Source organism: Carcharodon carcharias, chromosome 10, assembly GCF_017639515.1.
Source record: "Carcharodon carcharias isolate sCarCar2 chromosome 10, sCarCar2.pri, whole genome shotgun sequence".
In the NCBI taxonomy this organism is placed as follows: domain Eukaryota; kingdom Metazoa; phylum Chordata; class Chondrichthyes; order Lamniformes; family Lamnidae; genus Carcharodon; species Carcharodon carcharias.
In genome coordinates this window covers 143,545,995-143,564,822 of record NC_054476.1, presented here as the reverse complement: position 1 = coordinate 143,564,822, position 18,828 = coordinate 143,545,995, and the positions used below count along the sequence as shown (strand labels likewise).

Sequence of the window (18,828 nt, the reverse complement as noted above, 5' to 3'; positions counted from 1 at the left end):
CAATCTGGTGGTTTGATAAAGCTTTTTCACATTTGTCACAGCTCAGGGAACAGTGGGGCTTGATATTTCAGTGCATAGTGCACTGTATTCCCCGGTGAGTCATGACAAAGTTTGGGGGCCTGACCAAGATATTTTGGAACAAAAGACAGTGACGATTGGGGTGTAGATTTAGTAATTAAGCTAAAAGGAAACACCACGTTTGTACTGTCAAAAATAAGATGGCACTGGAAACTGCTAAAGCTTTCCTTCAAGTGGAAGAGATGTCCCTGATGATTTTACAAGGGACCCCAAAAGCCAGGTTAATCAAATTGGCAAGTTAGTTAAGAGTAGGATTGCCTGCCAAAGCAAGGATGGCAGAGATAATCAAAGAGATAGCACAGCATTTGAAACTGGAAAGAAGACCTGAGAGACCAAGTTCTTCAAGGTGTGGTTCAGTTGCAATTAAAAAAACTGGAAATAGAGGCAGAAGAAAAAGACAAGGAAAGAAAGGGAATTCCAAAGCGAACAGGCAGAAAAGCAGAAAAGAGAAAGAAAATGAGAGGGAATTAGAAAAGAAAAGGAAAGGGAAACGGAAATGCAAATGCAAATGCGAAAACTTGGTCTCCAGAGGGAATTAGAAATGCCAAGGTTAGAAATGGACAAACAAACTTGAACAGGAACAAAGCGAAAGACAGAATTCATGCTTAAAATGCTGGCAGTTAAAAAAAAAACCAGATGGTGAGGCAGGACTTGTTTCCAGATCAGAACCCAGTGGGGAGATGTTTAAATTTTCCGAAGTTTGAGGAAAGGGACGTTGAAGCATTCTTTATTTCATTTGAGGAGACAGCTAAACAGATGAACTGGCCATAAAGCAAAACTGAACATTGCCCATGCAGAATAAACTGACAGAACACAGGAAACTGATGCTTCTCTGTCAGAGGAGGTTTCTAGGGATTATGATGTGAGGAAAAAAGCCATTTTGAGTGCATATGAGTTGATCCCTTAAACACAAAAGTTTTGAAATTTAAGGAAACAGCCTGGGCAAATTTACATTGAATTTGAAAGGATTAAGCAAAATAGTTGTGACAGGTGGATATGAGCATTAAGAGTTGAAGCTATGTATGAGGTTGCCAGTGAGTCGTGACATGACCTAGGCAAGCAAGAGCAAATACAACTCGAGTATGCCTGATAGTTCCTTTGAAAGTCTAGCAATGCATGGACACTTCATGATGTAGCATTATGCCACATAAATTGAGTTTAATTTCAATTTGTAGACTCTGCTGATCTCAACTGAGGCAATATTGAGGAGTCTACAAATGAGCCTCAGTGCCTTCAAGGTGGGCCTGCTCAATTTCCATAGTCACACTTGCTCAAAATGCACCTTAATATCAGGTTCAGCTGTGATGCCCTGAACAATTGAGCAGTCTGCAATTATTTTAACTTTACACACGGAGTGGCTACAAGGAAGAGGTAACTGAAGGCTGATGGTAAACATGTAACTGTTTGCTAGCAACAACCACCACCTTCATGGAGAACAGTTGAAAAATATCAAAACAAATAGGATACTTCACAATGTGAAATTAAAAAAGAATTCTCCGCCTTCCCCCTGCCTCAAATGCAAGTTTCAAGATATCATCTCCTTTTCAGTAAACACCAGTTATAAAAGTGCTATACTGAATGAAAGCAGCACATATCCTTGGGAGACAAAGTTGCATTTCCAATATTTCCCTGATGCTTGGCTCAAAAGCATTATACAATAGTTATATAATTCTGTTGACATTCTATATGAAATTTGTCACAAACTGGAAGTTCAATTCTTTTTGACTACAGATGGATTTAGTCTACTGGCCCATCAATACCATAATGATTTCTATGATGACTGACCTTTGGGGTGGATAGAGGGAACATATCAGTTTCAAAGCTTTCAAATGAACATTACCACCTTGAAATGTCGATAATGACAATCTGCAGGGTGCAAAGCCAAAACATTAATATTAACTTTACAGATGAATTTAAAAATTAATTCTTGGGTTTTGGGCATGTTTTATTGCTATCTCCAAATGCCTTCAAGAAGAGTGGTGGGCTTTCTTGGAACCGTTACAGTCCTTATGAAAGTGCTTCCACAGAACTGTTAGGTAATTAATTCCAGGATTTTGACTTGGAGGCAATAAAGGACTTGACTAATTTGCTGTATTTTTTGCTTTTTAGTTCCACCATTGTGAAATATTCCTAACTACTGGGTTAACACTCCAACCAAGAGGCCATTTGTCATTGGAAGATTTTAAATTTTAACAAGTAATGGATTAACAAAGATTCACAAAGTTCAAAACACACATCAAACAAACTAGTAGATAATAAAATATATTAAGCTAGAAGTTAACAGGTTTTACAGAAATTAGTCTGCCATTTTATTTCCAAGCCTTTGATGAGATCAAAACTTAATTATTATTACCAGCTGCTGAGTTTCACAACACAATTCTTAGCTGTTTTATGAGAGTATTTCTGATCTTAGGTTTCCATTCTCCCAATTCCCCATTCCCATAACATGTTAACTCTCTTCACCCATTCAGATATCCTGATAGGCACACAGCCTGCGCTCAGACAAACCATCTGTGGGGGCTGGGCACCTGGAACTGGAAAAGCATGATTCGCCTCTTTTTAATTTTGCCAATAATCTGTCCTTACACTAGCTCTTGTGATGGGAAGTTGTACACCATGAGCAGACAGATTCATTAATGTTATCGTGTTAAAGGTGTCATTTTCAGGCATACTATAATTGTGGCCAAACTTATATCAGTTAGACTGCCGGGTGTTTCACAACTTTTGCAGATTTCTGAAAATCTCAGATCCATTATACTTCATTGAAGGCCTAAGGAAAAAAGTCACAGAAATTTTGCAACTTTTCTGTGCAAAGTATCTCAGGGAGAAAAATGGGTGCCAAAGGTGGGATTATTTCTGAACAGAATATTTCAAGCAATTCATCACTACTGCAATATTGGCAACAAATTAGAAGTAATCCACAGCTTTCGAGTATCTGGCTTTAATGTTATTTCTGCCATTAAAAAATCCTAGTGGCATTGACTGAAATAACTTACCTGCAAGGCCATTGGGGCTGGTTTCAAATGACTGTACCTGATTAAATGTATAACCGCAGGATGTTTGCATACAATTACAAGTAAATACGTTGAGGCTGCTGAATGCTAAAGACCCAGATGTATTAGTTGTAGTTTTTACAATCAGAAATAGGCGTTGTTTAATCATGCTTTTTGAATAGCCCTCTTACTGTGCATGAATAAACTTACAATTACACCCAAGCATTGCTACAAAACGGAACCATAAAACTCTGCACCCTTTATACAGAACAACAAATTTACAAAAGCAACATCTAATTCAATGATCTGGTTTTGAATGCACAGGATTTTACTCCAAATTTCTCTGAGGATCATGAGTCTGAGAAATTCTCTTCCCCAGAGTGTTAGAGGCAGGAACATTGAATATTTTTAAGACAGAGTTAGACTGACTCCCTTGTAAGTTGAGAATCTGAGGGTTTGGGGTGGGGAAGGGGGGTAGGCAGGAAAGTGAGTTGAGAGCACAATCAAATCAGGCATGATCTTATCAAATGGCAGAGGAAGCTTGAAGGCCTGAATGACCTTTTCCTGCTCCTAATTCATACGTTTGTACATTCGTAAATATTCATCCTTAAACAAGATGGTATAGTTAAAACAGTTGAAGAGCACAACAAGAATTTTTGAAAAAAAAAACACTGGGTTTGGTTGGAATAAAAGTTTTGCACTTGTGAACTGCACCTGAATTTTGCTCAGAGGTGAGGTGAGAGTGACTGCCCTTGACATCAATGCAGCATTTGACTGAGTGCAGCATCAAGGAGCCCTAGCAAAACTGGAGACAATGGGAATCGGGGCAAAACTCTCTGCTGGTTGGAGTCATAACTAGCACAAAGGAAGGCAGCTGTTGTTATTGGATGTCAACATCTCAGTCCCACATGGCTGTAGGAATTCCTCAGGGTAGTGTCCTCATCCCAACCATCTTCAGCTACTTCAAGACCTTCCCTCCATCACAAGCTTAGAAGTGGGGATGTTTGCTGGTGATTTCACAATATTCAGTGCTACTCATGACTCCTCAGATAGTGAAACAGTCCATGTCTAGATGCAGCAAGATCTGGACAATATCCAGCCTGGGCTGATAAGTGGCAAGTAGCCTTCGTACCATACAATTCATACCAGACAATGACCATCTCCAACAAGAGCATCTAACCACCTCATGTTGACATTCAATGGCATTACCATCACTGAATCCCCCACCATCCAAGACAAAGCAACCCGCTTGATTGTTACCACAACCTTAAATGTTCAATCCCTCCACCTCTGACATAGTGACAGCAGTGTGTACCATCTACAAGATGCACTGCAGCAACTCACCAAGTCATCTTCCAAACTCATGAGCTCTACCATCTACAAGGACAAGGGCAACAGGGGCATAGGAACATAATCCACCTCCAACCCAAGTTCCTCTCCAACCCACACACCATCCTAATTTGGAAATATATTGCCATTCCTTCACACTCACTGGGTCGAAATCCTGGAACTCCCTTCCTAACAGCACTGTGGGCGTACCTATAGCACATGGACTACAGCAGTTCAAGGCGGCAGCTCACCACCACCCTTCAAGAGCAACTGGGGATGGACAATAAATGCGGGCCTAGCCAGCGATGCCCACATCCCATGAAAGAATAAAAAAACTGCTAGACTAGATTTGTTTGTTAGCTGTAAGGGTTGTTGACATTGTAAAGATGCTCAGCTGGAAAATTAATTACACAGATTGTAGAGATTCTTAGGCTTGTATTAAAGCAAACTTAAAACTGAGTGTCTGAAGCATCTGACATACACATTCAAAAAGCAGGAAGCATGAGTATCAACATTAAAGGAAATACAAGTTGGTTTTTAATCAGTTTAACACATGTTCACCAAGTGTTTGGATCATACTGGAGTCACAGAAAAGCTTAGTCAGAATGTTTTATCAGTAACTTGGAAGACTTACACACTAAAAGCAAACTTGAAAAGCAAACTACACCCAGGCTTGAAAATTCACTCCCAAAACATTCCAGTTTGTGAGATCCTACCACTCAAAAGCTGTTTCTAATGACATACACTTCTCATTTCAAATAAAAAGCCATGCTTAGTACCAGAAGGTTAATGCTTAAAACCTCAATTCCACAATGCCCAAAACCATTTCAATTAGACTATTAGATTTCCTTAAGCTGTCTAATTACTCGGTGTACATTGTTTTCATTAGGTAGATTTTTGCAATATTCATAATCAATGCATTTATAAAAGGTAGTCAGTCACTAGTTAAAGCCGAATCACACTGAATTTATATATCTTAAATGCATAATACAAAGTTCACATTTAAATACCTGTAGTATATAGGATCCAAGAGCAAATTTAAAATGACTGGGCTGCATTTTGTAAACTTTCAAAACAAAGGAACATGAAGGCACAGTGAATTCTGCATAGAAAACCAAGAGTGGGGAGATAATTACAAACAAATTTTAAAAATCCACATCTAATTGCAACATTTCTTAATAATGTATCATTTCAAAGGGAACCTCAGACATTGCACTCCCTTTTATAATCATAGCTCCAAATACTTGCCAACTTTCAGATTACATGTGGTTGGTATTGTCAGGAAATGCCTTTAACCAAATTAATAAAGTTTAGTCACTTATATAAAAGGTATCCATTTCCACAGCTCTAATCAGTACCTCTGGATCTAAGTTGAAAAAAAGCTGCCTCTTCCTACCATCTCCATGTTAATCTGATGGGCCATCTTAGAGCTTAGAAGCTAACAGAGCTGAATAATTTGAATTCCCAGGAATACAACTGCAGAGATCAGCAAAAGGGAATAGGCTTACAGCTCGTGGCTCACCTGCGTTTTATCGAAACTTTATTGATGTCCTGCCTTCCTTTTTCACCCACCCTACTACTTGCAATTTTCTGAAAGCACTAACAACTATTATCTCTGACCAGTAGCACATCATTGGGTTTCCTTCAAATTGAAAAACAATTTGAATAATGATTAGAAATTGCTACAGGAAAAGAAACTGCTTCATACAATGTTAGTGTATATAACACTAGTACAAGCTGTGCAGTAGAAATTAATGAGATATTCAGGACCAAAAAAAGGTCTTGACTGATGACCTCAGGGAAAATGCAAAATAGCAATAAGATTAACTATGCATCAGAACTGAAAATTAATGGCTGAATCTTTAAACAGACTAGCCCAGTTAATCCTAAATGTACAAAGATTAGGTGGGAGCGTGAGGGCAGTTTTCCTAAACTGGATATTAAAAAATCTCCTGGTCTCAGAGTAAAGGCACTCCTAATATGGCATGGAAGAAATGACAGCAAGTTGGCAATTTCTCTCAAACTTGTAATAACCACAGACTCCAAATAGCAAAGACCTAAAGGAGCAGTGTGTTGTGGTGGTGGCCATAAATACAAAAGGCTAAAACTTTTTAATTTTTCTTTCATGGGATGTGGGCATCATTGGCAAGACCAGCATTTGTCATCAATCCCTAATTGCCCTGGTTGCGATGAGCCATTTTCTTTAACCACTGCAGTCCATGTGGTATAGGTCCAACCAGTGCTGTTAGAAAGGGTTTCCAGGATTATGACCCAGTGACAACTGAAGGAACTGCACTGCATCTGCTGCCCTTGTCCCTCTAGGTGGTAGGGATCACAGGTTTGGAAGGTGCTGTCAAAGAAGCTTTGCCAGGATGCTGCAGCACATCTTGTAAATGGCACAACTACTGCCAGTGTGCCAGCAGTGGAGGGAGTGAGCGAAGGTGGTGGATGGGGTGCTGATCAAGTGGACTAATTTGTCCTGGACTGTGCAAAGCTTCCCAAGTGTTGCTGGAGCTGCACTCATCCAGGCAAATGGAGAGTATTTCATCACAGTCCTGACTTGGCTTTGGGGAGTTGGACAAGTTAATTGCTGCAGAATTTGCAGTCTCTAACCTGCTCTTGTAGCCACAGTATTTATATGGCTTATCCAGTTAAGTTTCCGGACTTTGGTGGCCTGCACAATGTTGATGGTGAGACATTCAGCAATGGTAATGCCACTGAATGTCAAGGGAAGATGGTTAGATTCTCTTTTGGAGATGGTCTTTGCCTGGCACTTGTGTGATACAAATGTCACTTGCCACTTATCAGTCCAAGCCTGAATGTTGTCCATGGATATGGATCTGATGAGTTGAGAACGGTACTGAACAGTGCAATTGCCAACAAACATTCCCCACTTCTGACCTAATGATGGAGGGTAAGTCATTGATGAAGCAGCTGAAGGTGGCTGAGCCTGGTACACTACCCTGGGAAATTCCTGCAGTGATGCCTGGGGTTGAGATGATTAGCCTCCAACAAGTATTATTGACATTGCAAATATTCGTACGTCAACTCAGCCCAAAAGTATCCCCCAGAGAAGTATTTAATAAGATGCCTCACCTCAAAGTAATGTTGAGGCAAGTTTCAAAATAGAACAAATCCCGATTCAAAAGTTGGCGTGATTGTAATTTCTGGAATGATTTAGTCTAGAAATACCATCATGGGTAAGTAACTATATAAAAACTAAAACACTGTTACATTGTAACAATTTAACATTTAATTTGGTGTAGCATCACTTTGCATCCAACATTTCATCTATAGCGTGATCAGTGTTGCCTGTAACTTGGAAAGTTACTCTATCACTACAAAAATAGCTGCCTACATCTGTAGGTGGGATAAATTTAACAGTAGCAGAATTTCTAGTGGTAAATATACTTGAGCATCCAATTTGTCTGCAACAGTTTCCGAAGGGTGTTTTATAACAGGGAATGTTGGCCTCAATTCTTATCTTCTCGCTGCTCTTAAGTGGGACATTGTAACCACATTCTGCCTTTTTCTAATAAAAATTTGGTCTACAGGTCATACCCAAGTCTCTCCTTCCTAAATTATTAGCTTCCAATGAGACAATTGCTCTCAAGACTGAGTTTCCAAACGAGCTATTTTTTAGAATTGCTGAAAAAAGACATCTTGTTGAAGTTGTTCGTCTTGCGCTCATCAGGACAATCGCAAGAATACCAATGTCAGGGGAAGCAACAAATTCATGCTGTACGAATAGAGAGTGCAAGCCCAAGAGCTTCACTTGCCTTGAAAAGTGCCCAGTCTACCTCACATTATCCTGGAAGGGCAAGGTATACCAAAAAATTTGAGCAACGGGTGAAGCTAGCTGTTTCACGCTGCTACTAAACAGTAGCAACACGAGTGGCATTCGCCACTAACAGGATGCTGCTGTCAAGCCAAAAAGACGTTCTGCCTATCGCACAAATGAGTAATGTGGCATATGAATTTCATTGCCAGTGTGATACTGGGTATGTAAGCCGTACATCCCAATGACTGGCGGATCATATCAAACAGTATGTCCCTTCCATTGTTCGCAACGGGCAGGGTACAGGCCGTACCCAACCAGCCCGTGTTTGCAAAACTCAGAAGTGCCCAACATTAGATTGTGCAATTCGACATTCGCTAAATAATGCTATGTGCTAAAAATTACGCTGACAACCAATTTAACATTGTTAGTCGGGCACGCGCATTTGCATGTACTGGAAGATACATATATTGATACACAGGGCCTTGTTCTTTGCAGACAGAAAGAACACATGTACACAGTGCACCTGTTTCAGCCAAACTAAATAAGTGAGACAGCCATTAAAGTAACAGAAAATGCTGGAAAAACTCAGCAGGTCTGACAGCATCAAATGCAAGTGATCGCTTTTCGCTGGTTCATTCCTCGTGGCAACGCCTTGACCAGAGTCAAGCTGGTTTAAATTTCAAACAATGCTTGGTAGTTAACTTCCAGTCACCATTAACTGGTGCATTGTCCATGGCAATGACTCTCCCAGAGTCCACTTGCCAATCAGCACACTCTCCTCATGCAGTATAACATTGTTGCTTCCCTGACATTGGGATTCTTGAGATGCCTGCAACCATCAGAGCACTTCCCAAGCCCCCACTGTGAATAAAGACCACTGGTATAGCAACTGTGTAACGGACCCTCCTTCAGCAGATACTGATATAAAAGAAATAGGCAACTTCTCATAAAAAATGCAATGATGCAGCCAATAAACAGCATTCTATATTAGACCACAAACAGCATTCTATATTAGACCTCAAACAGTTAAACCACCATGGGCCTGAAGCCACTGGTCGTGCTTCATGAAACTGACCCATCAAAATTATTTTTCTGCACTACCTGTTCATCAAAAAGCTTTTTAGACACAGTAATTTAACAGGCAGGGCACGTGGCATGGTTACCGACCAACACCTATCCAAGTTACAAAACTAACAGAACGTCTTTCTTTTACAACAGTTGACTCACTGCCTTACTTAGGCAATGGAAGAAAATCACTAGATGGGATATTTGCACACTTCATAGGTATACTACTGCAATCATTCTGATGACAGACCATGTCATCAATAGGTGGCACTCACAAAGCAATTTATGATCAACTTCACTTAGTTCCATTAGTAAAACTCATGTTTAGGTTATGATATAAAAATAGTGAGCACCCTACCCAACTTCAGTGGGTCATCTTATATAAAATAGAAGATCGCTTCCAGATTCTGAACTATAGCCCAGGGCAGGACACATCTCCCTGGCTGTCTTGTGCAAGATCCAGTTACCCAGAAAAGTCCTCTTTCTCTTTTTTAAAATCTCTCCCCTCAGAAATAAAGTTTTCCAACAGAATGAATGGGAATGAGGAATCCTCATTTACCTAAATGAGTAAACAAGTTACATAGTCACAAGGGGGAAAACAAAATTCCAATCAGCATATCAACCACGTCTCATCTTGAAATCCTTGTAATCAACTTTAGGAGGACAAACAGATCTGACACTGGACAAAAAAGATGTCAGATGAAGTTGTATGCAGAAAGGTGAAGTGATACATTTTGGGAGGATGGGGAGAGCACATACACGACTTGGCAAAATCTTGGGCTTAAAACACATTTTTAAGGGTGGGAGCAGAAGGTGATCAATATAAATTGATAAAATATAAATGGAAGTTAAATAAATAACAATAGGATCCTATCTTCTATAAATAGCAACACATGCTAAAGAAGAGAATATTAATCTTATACTAATCAGAATAACATCCAGTTCTTGGTATCATACTTGGATTATTAATACCATGGCAAGATTCATAAGAGGTTCACTACAATACTCGGAATGACAGTTTAAAAGATTATAGAAACTAGAACCCCAAAAGAAAATAAAGCAGCAGATATGAAGCAGAGAGGCTAGTAGCAAGAATTATGGAGTTTTGATAAGGTCAGGAAAGTGATTATATGGCATAAATTTACCTTCAGAATAACAGATGGGAAAAGTTAGCTTTTTTTTGCTTAAAAACTTCTAGGTTATTGTATGTCCAATCAAAAGTATTGTCGAAAGCAGAATCCATAATGCAAAAACTGGCCAGATCGTGAAAAGCACGTGGTCAAATCGATAATTCGGAATTCTCCACATGTATACTGGGCCAAATGGACATCTTTGTAAAATTCTGATTCTAGGACTCCACACCCCTCCTGCCAAACTAATACAGTTGTTTGCTTTTAACCCACGGAAAACACGAAGCAGTCTCTTTCAATCACTTCTTCCACACTAACCTATCTCCATTATTCCATCTGTTCACCCATGACCAAGTTCATCAGCGTTCAGACTGCATGTCCTGTGTTCACAACTTCCAAATTCTTGTAAAGGCCGAATCACAACAGCTAAATTTCAATTCCCTTACATAAACAGGAACACTTTGTAATCTCCCGGCTCTCCAGAGTCTCTTCACAATTCAAGAACAGCTCCCACCTGTTACTTTTGATGACTATTCTAGTGCCACACCCCATGCCACCTTATTACTGATTCATCATCTCCTCCGATCTCAAGCAGAAACAAACTCCCTTCTTCCTCAAGATTTAAAACTGAGAAATTTATCTAGCGCAATCTTTCCTCTCTACCGTAACCTTCAAACATTTAAAATCTTACAGATCATTTCCTGATTTACCTCCTCCCTTTCAATGACCTGTGCTATCAGCATTGATACTTACCTACTTGATTGCTAATCATGGCTCACCAGGACTCACTGTTAGCTAAAAGGCAGAGGCCAGATCCTAGTCTCCCTGGAGAGAATCTGTTTATATTGCACTTATAATAATCTAAAGAGTTGTGACAAATATTTAACTGGAATGCGAACAGGTGAATTGATTCTCATTAAATTAAGCACTGGCAGGGTACAGAAACCGGTGATTTATAATACGGATCAAAATGACCCAAACTTGATTTGGAAACTTAGCAAGGTACAGTAGTATAATTTGTATGTGTATGCAAAAAAGTAGTGATAAATGAATAACGATCACTTAGCCATTGAACTAGAAAACTGGCAAAATCCACTATACAACCGACAACTTGTATTTATATAGCACCTCTAAAGTAGAAAAAAGTCCCAAGGCTTTTCAGGAGGGTCAAAAAATTTGACATTGAACCATAAGGAGATATTAGGGCAGATGAAAAGGCAGCTTTTTTTTCTTACAGGAGAGAGGTGGAGGAATTTAGAGATAGAATCCCAGAGCTTAGGGCCTCAGCAACTAAAGGCACAGTTGCCTTTGGTGCAGCAATTAAAATCAGAAGTCAGAATGGGAAGGAGGCAGAGATGTGAGCGCTGTTGGGCTGGAAAAAAAGGAAAGGGCCAGGCTATGGAAAGATTTGAAAAGAAGAATGAGAATTTTAAAATTGAGGCGTTGATCAGGAGCCAATGTAGATCAGCAAGCACTGGGGTGATAGGTGAATGGGGCTTTGCGCAAGGACATGGGCAGCAGAATTTTGGACATTTAGTTTAGAGGGAAGAATGTGGATCACTGGCTGGGGTGCTTTGAAATAATCAAGTCTAGAGTTAACAGGCATGGATGAGGTTTCAGATGCACGGAGGCAGTGTCGAGCAGTTACAGATGTAAATAGGCAAGTTTATATATTAAGGCACAGATGTGTGATCAGAAGCTCATCTCAGGATCTAAAAAGACACCAAGGTTGCAAACAGTCAATTCAGCTTCAGGCAATGGCTGGGGAGAAGATGGAGTCAATGGCAGGGAAGTGTGTTTTGGGGGCGGGGGGAGAGACACCAAAGACCATGGCTTCCTAATAGTTAGTTAGGAGAAACTTCTAATCATCCATTATTGGATATAGGGCAAGCATTCTGACAATTAAGCAACAGTAGAGGGGCCAAAAGAGATGGAACATAGGCCTTAGAGCCAAATGGCCTACTCCGCCATTCGATAAGGTCATGGCCACTCAGATTGTGGTCTCAATTCCAATTTCCTGTCTGTCCCCATAAGCCTTGGCTCTCGTCAAAAGGCTAACTAACTATGCTTTGAATAAATTCAATGACCTAGCCTCCACCTCTCTCGGGGAAGAGAATTCCACATACTGCCAACCCTCCGAGAACATTACTTATCTCAGCTTTAAAAGGCAGACCACTTATTCTTAAACTGTGTCCCCTGGTTCTCGTCTCCCTGACAAGAGAAAAATCTTCCTGGTATCCACCCAATCAAGTCCCCTCAAGATCTTATGTTTCATTCAATAAGATCACCTCTCACTGGAGAGATGTTCAAGGACGACGATGTAGTCAACTGTGTAAAAGAATGCAGAAGGGTGAAACAGGATAAGGAGGGCCTGTTTACTTTTAGCAGTAACATAGGTTGGTATTGAATAATGGATTGAATAACCCATTCAATCTTTCTTCATAAGATAAGCCCTTCATCCCACCAATGAGTTGAATGAACCTTGAACTGCTTCTAACAGTTATATCTTTTTTCAAAAAAGACGACCAATACAGTGTGCTCTCCCCAAGACCCTATACAGCTGCAGTAAAACTTCCCTACTTTTATATTCCATTCCCTTTGCAATAAATGCCAACATTTCCTTTGCCTTCCTAATCATTTGCTGTACCTGCATACTAACTGAGATTCAAATTTTGTAGGACAGTGAGGTAGAGCTGGGTGTCATCAGTGGAAACCACCACAGTGCTTTTAGATGATGTTGCTGAGCGGCAGCAGGTAAATGAGAAACAGCAGGAGCCAATGATAGCTCCTTGAGGAACACTGGGATAACAGTGTGGGAATGCTAAGAGAAGCCATTGCAGATGATTCTCTGGCTACAATTCCATAGAAAGCAATGAAACTAGGCAAGTGCAATTCTAACCTGGACAACAGTGGAGAGATGTTCAAGGAGGATGATGTAGTCAACTGTGTAAAAGACTGCACAAGGGTGAAACAGGATGAGAAGGGCCTGTTTACTTTTAGCAATTACATAGGTTGGTATTTGAGGCTTTGATAAAAGCCATACTGTGGCTGGGACAGAAACCTAGTGGGAGAAATTCAAACATGAATTTGTGGGAAAGATGGGAACGGATTTGGTAGGTGACAGCACATTCAAAGGGCTTGAAAGAAAAAGGGTGGCAGTTTGCAAGAACTGAGGGAGGTCAAAGTACTGCTGTTCCTCTAAGAAAATATTAAGTAAATGATCCAAATCATTTATTTAAGTGGCAATGTTATAATTAAGTCCTAGAAAACATTCCAAATTGAAAACAGATTTGTAGTTTTATCTAAGGGATCACTACTCCAAATTAGTTCATCATCTGTATTATATCATTTTCCAACTAAGACTGCTGCTTTTTAGCTCCCTTGATGGCTTATTTGGTAAAGGCAACAGCTTGGTCCAGTTGGGAGAATTTCTAATATCAGACAGAAGGGTGCCAGTTTACACCTTGCCGCAGACCTGTTCTGGATTCGGCTAGGCCAGATAGCCAGTTCTGAGCTCTGGCACCATGTATGATGGGCCAAGTGGACATCTTTGTATAATTCTGATTCTAGAACCTCACACCCCTTTTACCAATCTAACAATACAGATGTTTGTTCTCCTCCTACAGAAAAAAAAATTGAGCTGGCAAGCACTCCAATGCAGTGAGTTATGGTTGGAAATGCCATCATTTGGATGAGACCTTGAACTATGGCTCCACCGGCTTGTTCAAGTGAACGCAATACGATTGAAGTCGGTGTTTTTCCAGTGTCTGAACTAATTCTTCTCAACCACCACAACCAAAAACAGATTAACTGGTCATTTATTTATTCAAGAGCACTCATTTATTTGCTGATTGTGGAACTTTGCAAGCAAATTGCCTATCCCACTTACCTACATTAATGGAGGCCACACTTCAAAATGTAATTAGTTGTAGAGCTCTAGAGTATGCAGAGGCCAGTCAAAGATCTGACTACACTAATCCCGTTTTCCAGCGCTTGGCCCATAGGCCTGGGGGCAATGGCAATGCAAATGAATATCTAAATACTTAAATATTACGAGTGTTTCTGACTCAACCACCCTTTCAGGCAGAGAGTTCCAGACTCCCACCATCCTCTGGGTGATAAAATTTCTCAACTCCCCTTTTGGCTTTCTACCTTTTATCTATGCCCCCTGGTTATTGACCCCTCTGCTAATGGAACAAGTGCCTTCCTATCCACCCTATCTATGCCCCTCAAAATCTTATACACCTCTATCAGGTCCTCTCTCAACCTTCATTGCTCCAAGGAAAACAACCCCAGCCTATCCAGTCTTTCCTCATAGCTCAGACCCTCCAGCGCAGGCAGCATCCTGGTAAATCTCTTCTGCACCCTCTCCAGTGCAATCACATTCTTCCTATAATCATTCTTCACTAAACCACATAGGTAATAGGCAAAAGGTGCCAACTGCAATTTCCAGCCTGCACTTAATTAGCTGATCCTAGTCATGGCAGACATTGGGTGCAACAATTGACTCTCCTCCCAGCCCACCCCCACAGCAACGTACATTCCCAATAGTCATCACTGTTTCACGTCTCTGTCTAGAAGTGCAGCATGTGGACTTAAATGACTAATGGAGGAAGGGGGTCTGCTAGCATGCAGATGTACAGGAAAACTGTAATTGTATTTTTAAAAAACTTGTTTCAAATTCCACAGTTGTTGAGGTTCCATGTCATCCACAAACCACACCCAGTGATATACTTCAAAGAGACCCTGTACTCCTGAGCACCAAATGAGTCAACGACCGAAATGAAATTGCAGAAGTCTCACCCACGTGACTGGTGGGCAGCAGTTGAGGATGACTTAGTCACACAGTTAGTGGCATCTTTCAATCTGTCGAGCCGTCACAGCCTGCCAACTCCAATCAACAGTCACACCTCCTAAATGGCCTCGAGTGAACAGTTGGACAGGTAAAGGGCATGGAGCACAATCAAAACAAAGAAAATGAGTAAGCAAATAAGACAAACAGAAGAGACAATAGATTAAAGTCTACACAGATTAGGAAGATCTGTACTGGCTGGTCCAAGATTTGAAGTAACCAAGAAATTATTCCACAACAAACAATTCAACCTTCCACTCCATGATCTCCTCTTATAATGGAGTATTTGGTTGAAGTAACAGTTGGTTCACAGACCAATTAACAACAGGATTAATCACACCAGAGATCAAATACTGAATCTTCCTGATCTGCATGAAAATGCCATCGCATGCAACACATCAATAACTTGAGCCACTGAATGTTTTAACACTGAAAAATTCAAAAGAGTGACAATGCCCTAGTGACAGCTTTATTGCTACTAGAGATAAAAAAAAACACATGGAAGACTTGTTTACAAATCAGTTTTATTTGTTGCAAAAATGGGTTTATCACACAATTGTTCCAGTTCTCTACTCCCCATCATTGCGCACAGGTTATTCAGCCTACATCTATGACAACTGTTAACAGGGCAGAGATTAGTTTCAGAAAGAGAAACTGGAGGCCATCTTGACATTGGAGGGCGAGGCCTGGATTTAGTTTGGCATCTCAGCAGAGAGAAAGTGCAAAAATGCCACCAAGTTAGATTGCTTTTAAACGCAGTTCCTGCTGAAAAAACTAGCATTCCTTCTGTTAAAAGACCTTATTTAAATCACATTTATAGATTAAGATTTCCTTCAGCCACTGAATACTCAAACAGGTCATGTCTGAAGCACTGCAATCTTATTAGTCTGGTCAGCATAATGCACCAAGATGGGAAGGACTTAACTGTTCAGGTATTCTCATTCTTTCAGAAGGCATATCTTCGAAGAATCTTAAACTGATTCCATTTCCTGGCCATTGTACCACACACTGCCTGGGAAACAGTGGCCTGCCTGGTAGATGCATCTGGACTCTGCTTGTGCCACCCACGTAGCAGAATGTCAGCAATGGCAAAGATTATACTGCATTTCTACCAACAATGCACAATTAAATATTTGCGAAAAATCATTTTAGTGAAACCAACTGAAATGGCTAAAATTTGAGAAAAACACAATGCAAATCCCTCAGCTTGCAGTCAGAATATTTGAAACCAGCCCCACCACTTTACTGCTGACAGTCTCTTAAGAGGTTTCAATGCCCAACTACAGGCCAGCACTGAGGGAGTTTCACTCAAAACAAAGTTACAAGGCACAGGTCCCTGTTACAATTAAAAAATGTGATCCCTTTCACTTTGGATTTACAATATATCATGCAGTTACTTCAATAACATTTGAAAACATGTCACGTCATAAGTGCACCAAATCACAATAATCTGCTAAAACCTCCCTATATCGTAACTGCAAAGGAAGAATAGCCACCCCCCAAAAAAAAGTTGGCCATTTACCACAGTCACAATTGAATTTATTGCAACAGTAGCATGACGCTGCTAGATTTATAACAATTATTAGTAATTTGACAGTTTAGCTTCAAAAAACTGATTTTAAAAATGCCAATGGCAGGAAATGTGCTTTCTCTTAATTATTAGCAGAATTCATTAACAGATAGCTTTTAGGTAAGCAAGCTAGTTCAGGTTCTTGGGTGGGGCAAGAGATGCGGAATAGTATTAAAAAATAATGTTCTATACTCAAATAACTTGAAGTTGGCTTCATGTTAAAGGATTGAATTTTATCACTTTACCCCACAACTATACACATCCAGGATTGCAACTGTAGAACCCAGGCCAACCCTTAAATTAAAGATCAAAGAAAAGCAAATAGACCACGAAACCTTCATCAGATAAAAAATTCCACCTGACACAGGATGAGCCAAAGGAGACAGGAAAAAGAGACCTTTACAATGAGAAGCTGGGTTTGAGACGAGAAATTCCTTGCCTCCACCCTTGCCTTATTTCTCAGCGTGTGCGCGCTAAGGGTGACCTGCAACTTCCGCCTCAGCAGAATGAAAGAGAAAAAAAAACCACCCTCAATCCTACTGTACAAGTCATAAAAAAAAATTATAACAACATAAGATTAAAATATCCCAATTCTTGTAGTTCCGACCAGAAATTTTATTTTACGTAAAATAAAAATTAAAACAAGGTTGGCCCATTCGGTGGGTGGTGGGTCCCCATTAAAAATCTTTCCAAAAAAATTTAAAAGTATGCGAGAGAGGGGTAAAAACACCACGACCCCCTCCATTAACCCTAAATTCCACCCTTCACCCAGGGGCAATTCAATGCCTTTCTGTAAGGTGGTGATTGGTGCGTTTTTTTTTGGGGGGGGGGAAAGAGTCAGATATAGCATTTTGAAACAGAGGCCATAAAGAACATAAAGAGGGAAATCATAAAGAAAACAAATGGGGGTGAAGAATCTATGAAGGAGATCTTCCTCTCCATGATGTAAAAGGGAGGGGTCGATGTGAATAAAGAGGCTAAGGTCTTACTGTGTCTCTCTCTGGAGAAGCAGCACCCCCACCACCACCCGCACCCCCATCCTCCTCAGACGGGGATGAGGGGGGAGGTGGTCATATGGACCCCGGGGAGGGTGTGTGTGGGGCTGGGGTAACGGGGGTGGGAGGTGGGGGGGAAAGCTGGGGGAAGGAGAACACGGGCACCGAGCGGCCGCCGGGCGCCATTTTGTGAAGCCGGCGGCCGGGGGAGAGAGCGGGGGAGGGGAGGAAAGAGCGGGGGGAGGGGAGGGGAGGAGAGGAGAAACCCCCCCACCTCCCCCCCATCACCCTCCAGGGAAAAAAACCCCAAAATATCCCCGAACCACCCCCCACCTCAAAACATCACTCACCGTCGTAGCGCTCAGCCTGCTCGGCCAGCTTGGCTTGGTAGACGAGGTCCTCGCGGTCCTCCATGTTCTCCGGCGGGGGAGCTGAGGCGCTCGATGGACGGAGTGGGAGTTGGGGGGGGGGGGGGGCGGGGGAAGGGTTTTTTTTTGTTGGGTGGTTTTTGGGTTTTTTTAGGGGGGGAGGGAGAAGGATGTAGAGGTTTTTTTTAAAACCACTGGAGCTTTTTCCTTTTTTCTTCCTCGCTAAAAGCGTGAGAGGGAGGTGATGGAGAAGAGGCGACAAGCAGACACCGAGGAAGCGACCGCCGTCCTGAGGAAGCAGCTGAGCCGCCGACACACGAAGCTCGCACCCGCCGCCGAGCAGCTGCCAAAATGGCGGACGGACAGGGTATAGTTCCGGGCCCGGCTGCCCGAGCGCTTGCGCCTCCTCCCACTTAGAGCTCCGGTGGTGATGCGGTCGGCGCACTCATTTCCCCTTCGCCGCTGCCTCTAGCCTGTGGATGAGGTGCGCGCATGCGCGGCGGCGGGAAAAAAGGAGCGAGGCGGAAGGATACTCGGGCGCGGACCTCGGCTCCGTCAGAGAAAAAAGGCACAAAGCACAAAGCGCCGGGCACCGCGCCTTCAGCCGAGCGCTCCGCGCGGGTACAGCGGCTCAGCGGAGCGCAGACACAAAGAGAGACGAAGGCCA

At 41.6% G+C, this 18,828-nt stretch overlaps 1 protein-coding gene across 2 annotated transcripts in view; it reads right to left on the bottom strand.

Moving 5' to 3' along the window:
* The window catches only part of ywhae1 (tyrosine 3-monooxygenase/tryptophan 5-monooxygenase activation protein, epsilon polypeptide 1), a 43,391-nt gene extending 24,851 nt beyond the window's left edge, over positions 1 to 18,540 (bottom strand). Inside the window, exon 1 of one of the 2 annotated variants that reach the window (XM_041197057.1) lies at positions 18,144 to 18,540. In XM_041197057.1, the coding sequence (XP_041052991.1) occupies positions 18,144 to 18,207 (64 nt within the window). In that variant the 5' untranslated portion in view covers positions 18,208 to 18,540. The remainder of the gene's footprint in view (positions 1 to 18,143) is intronic. The other variant, XM_041197056.1, reaches the window with a different exon arrangement.
* Between the last annotated feature and the right edge of the window lie 288 nt (positions 18,541 to 18,828).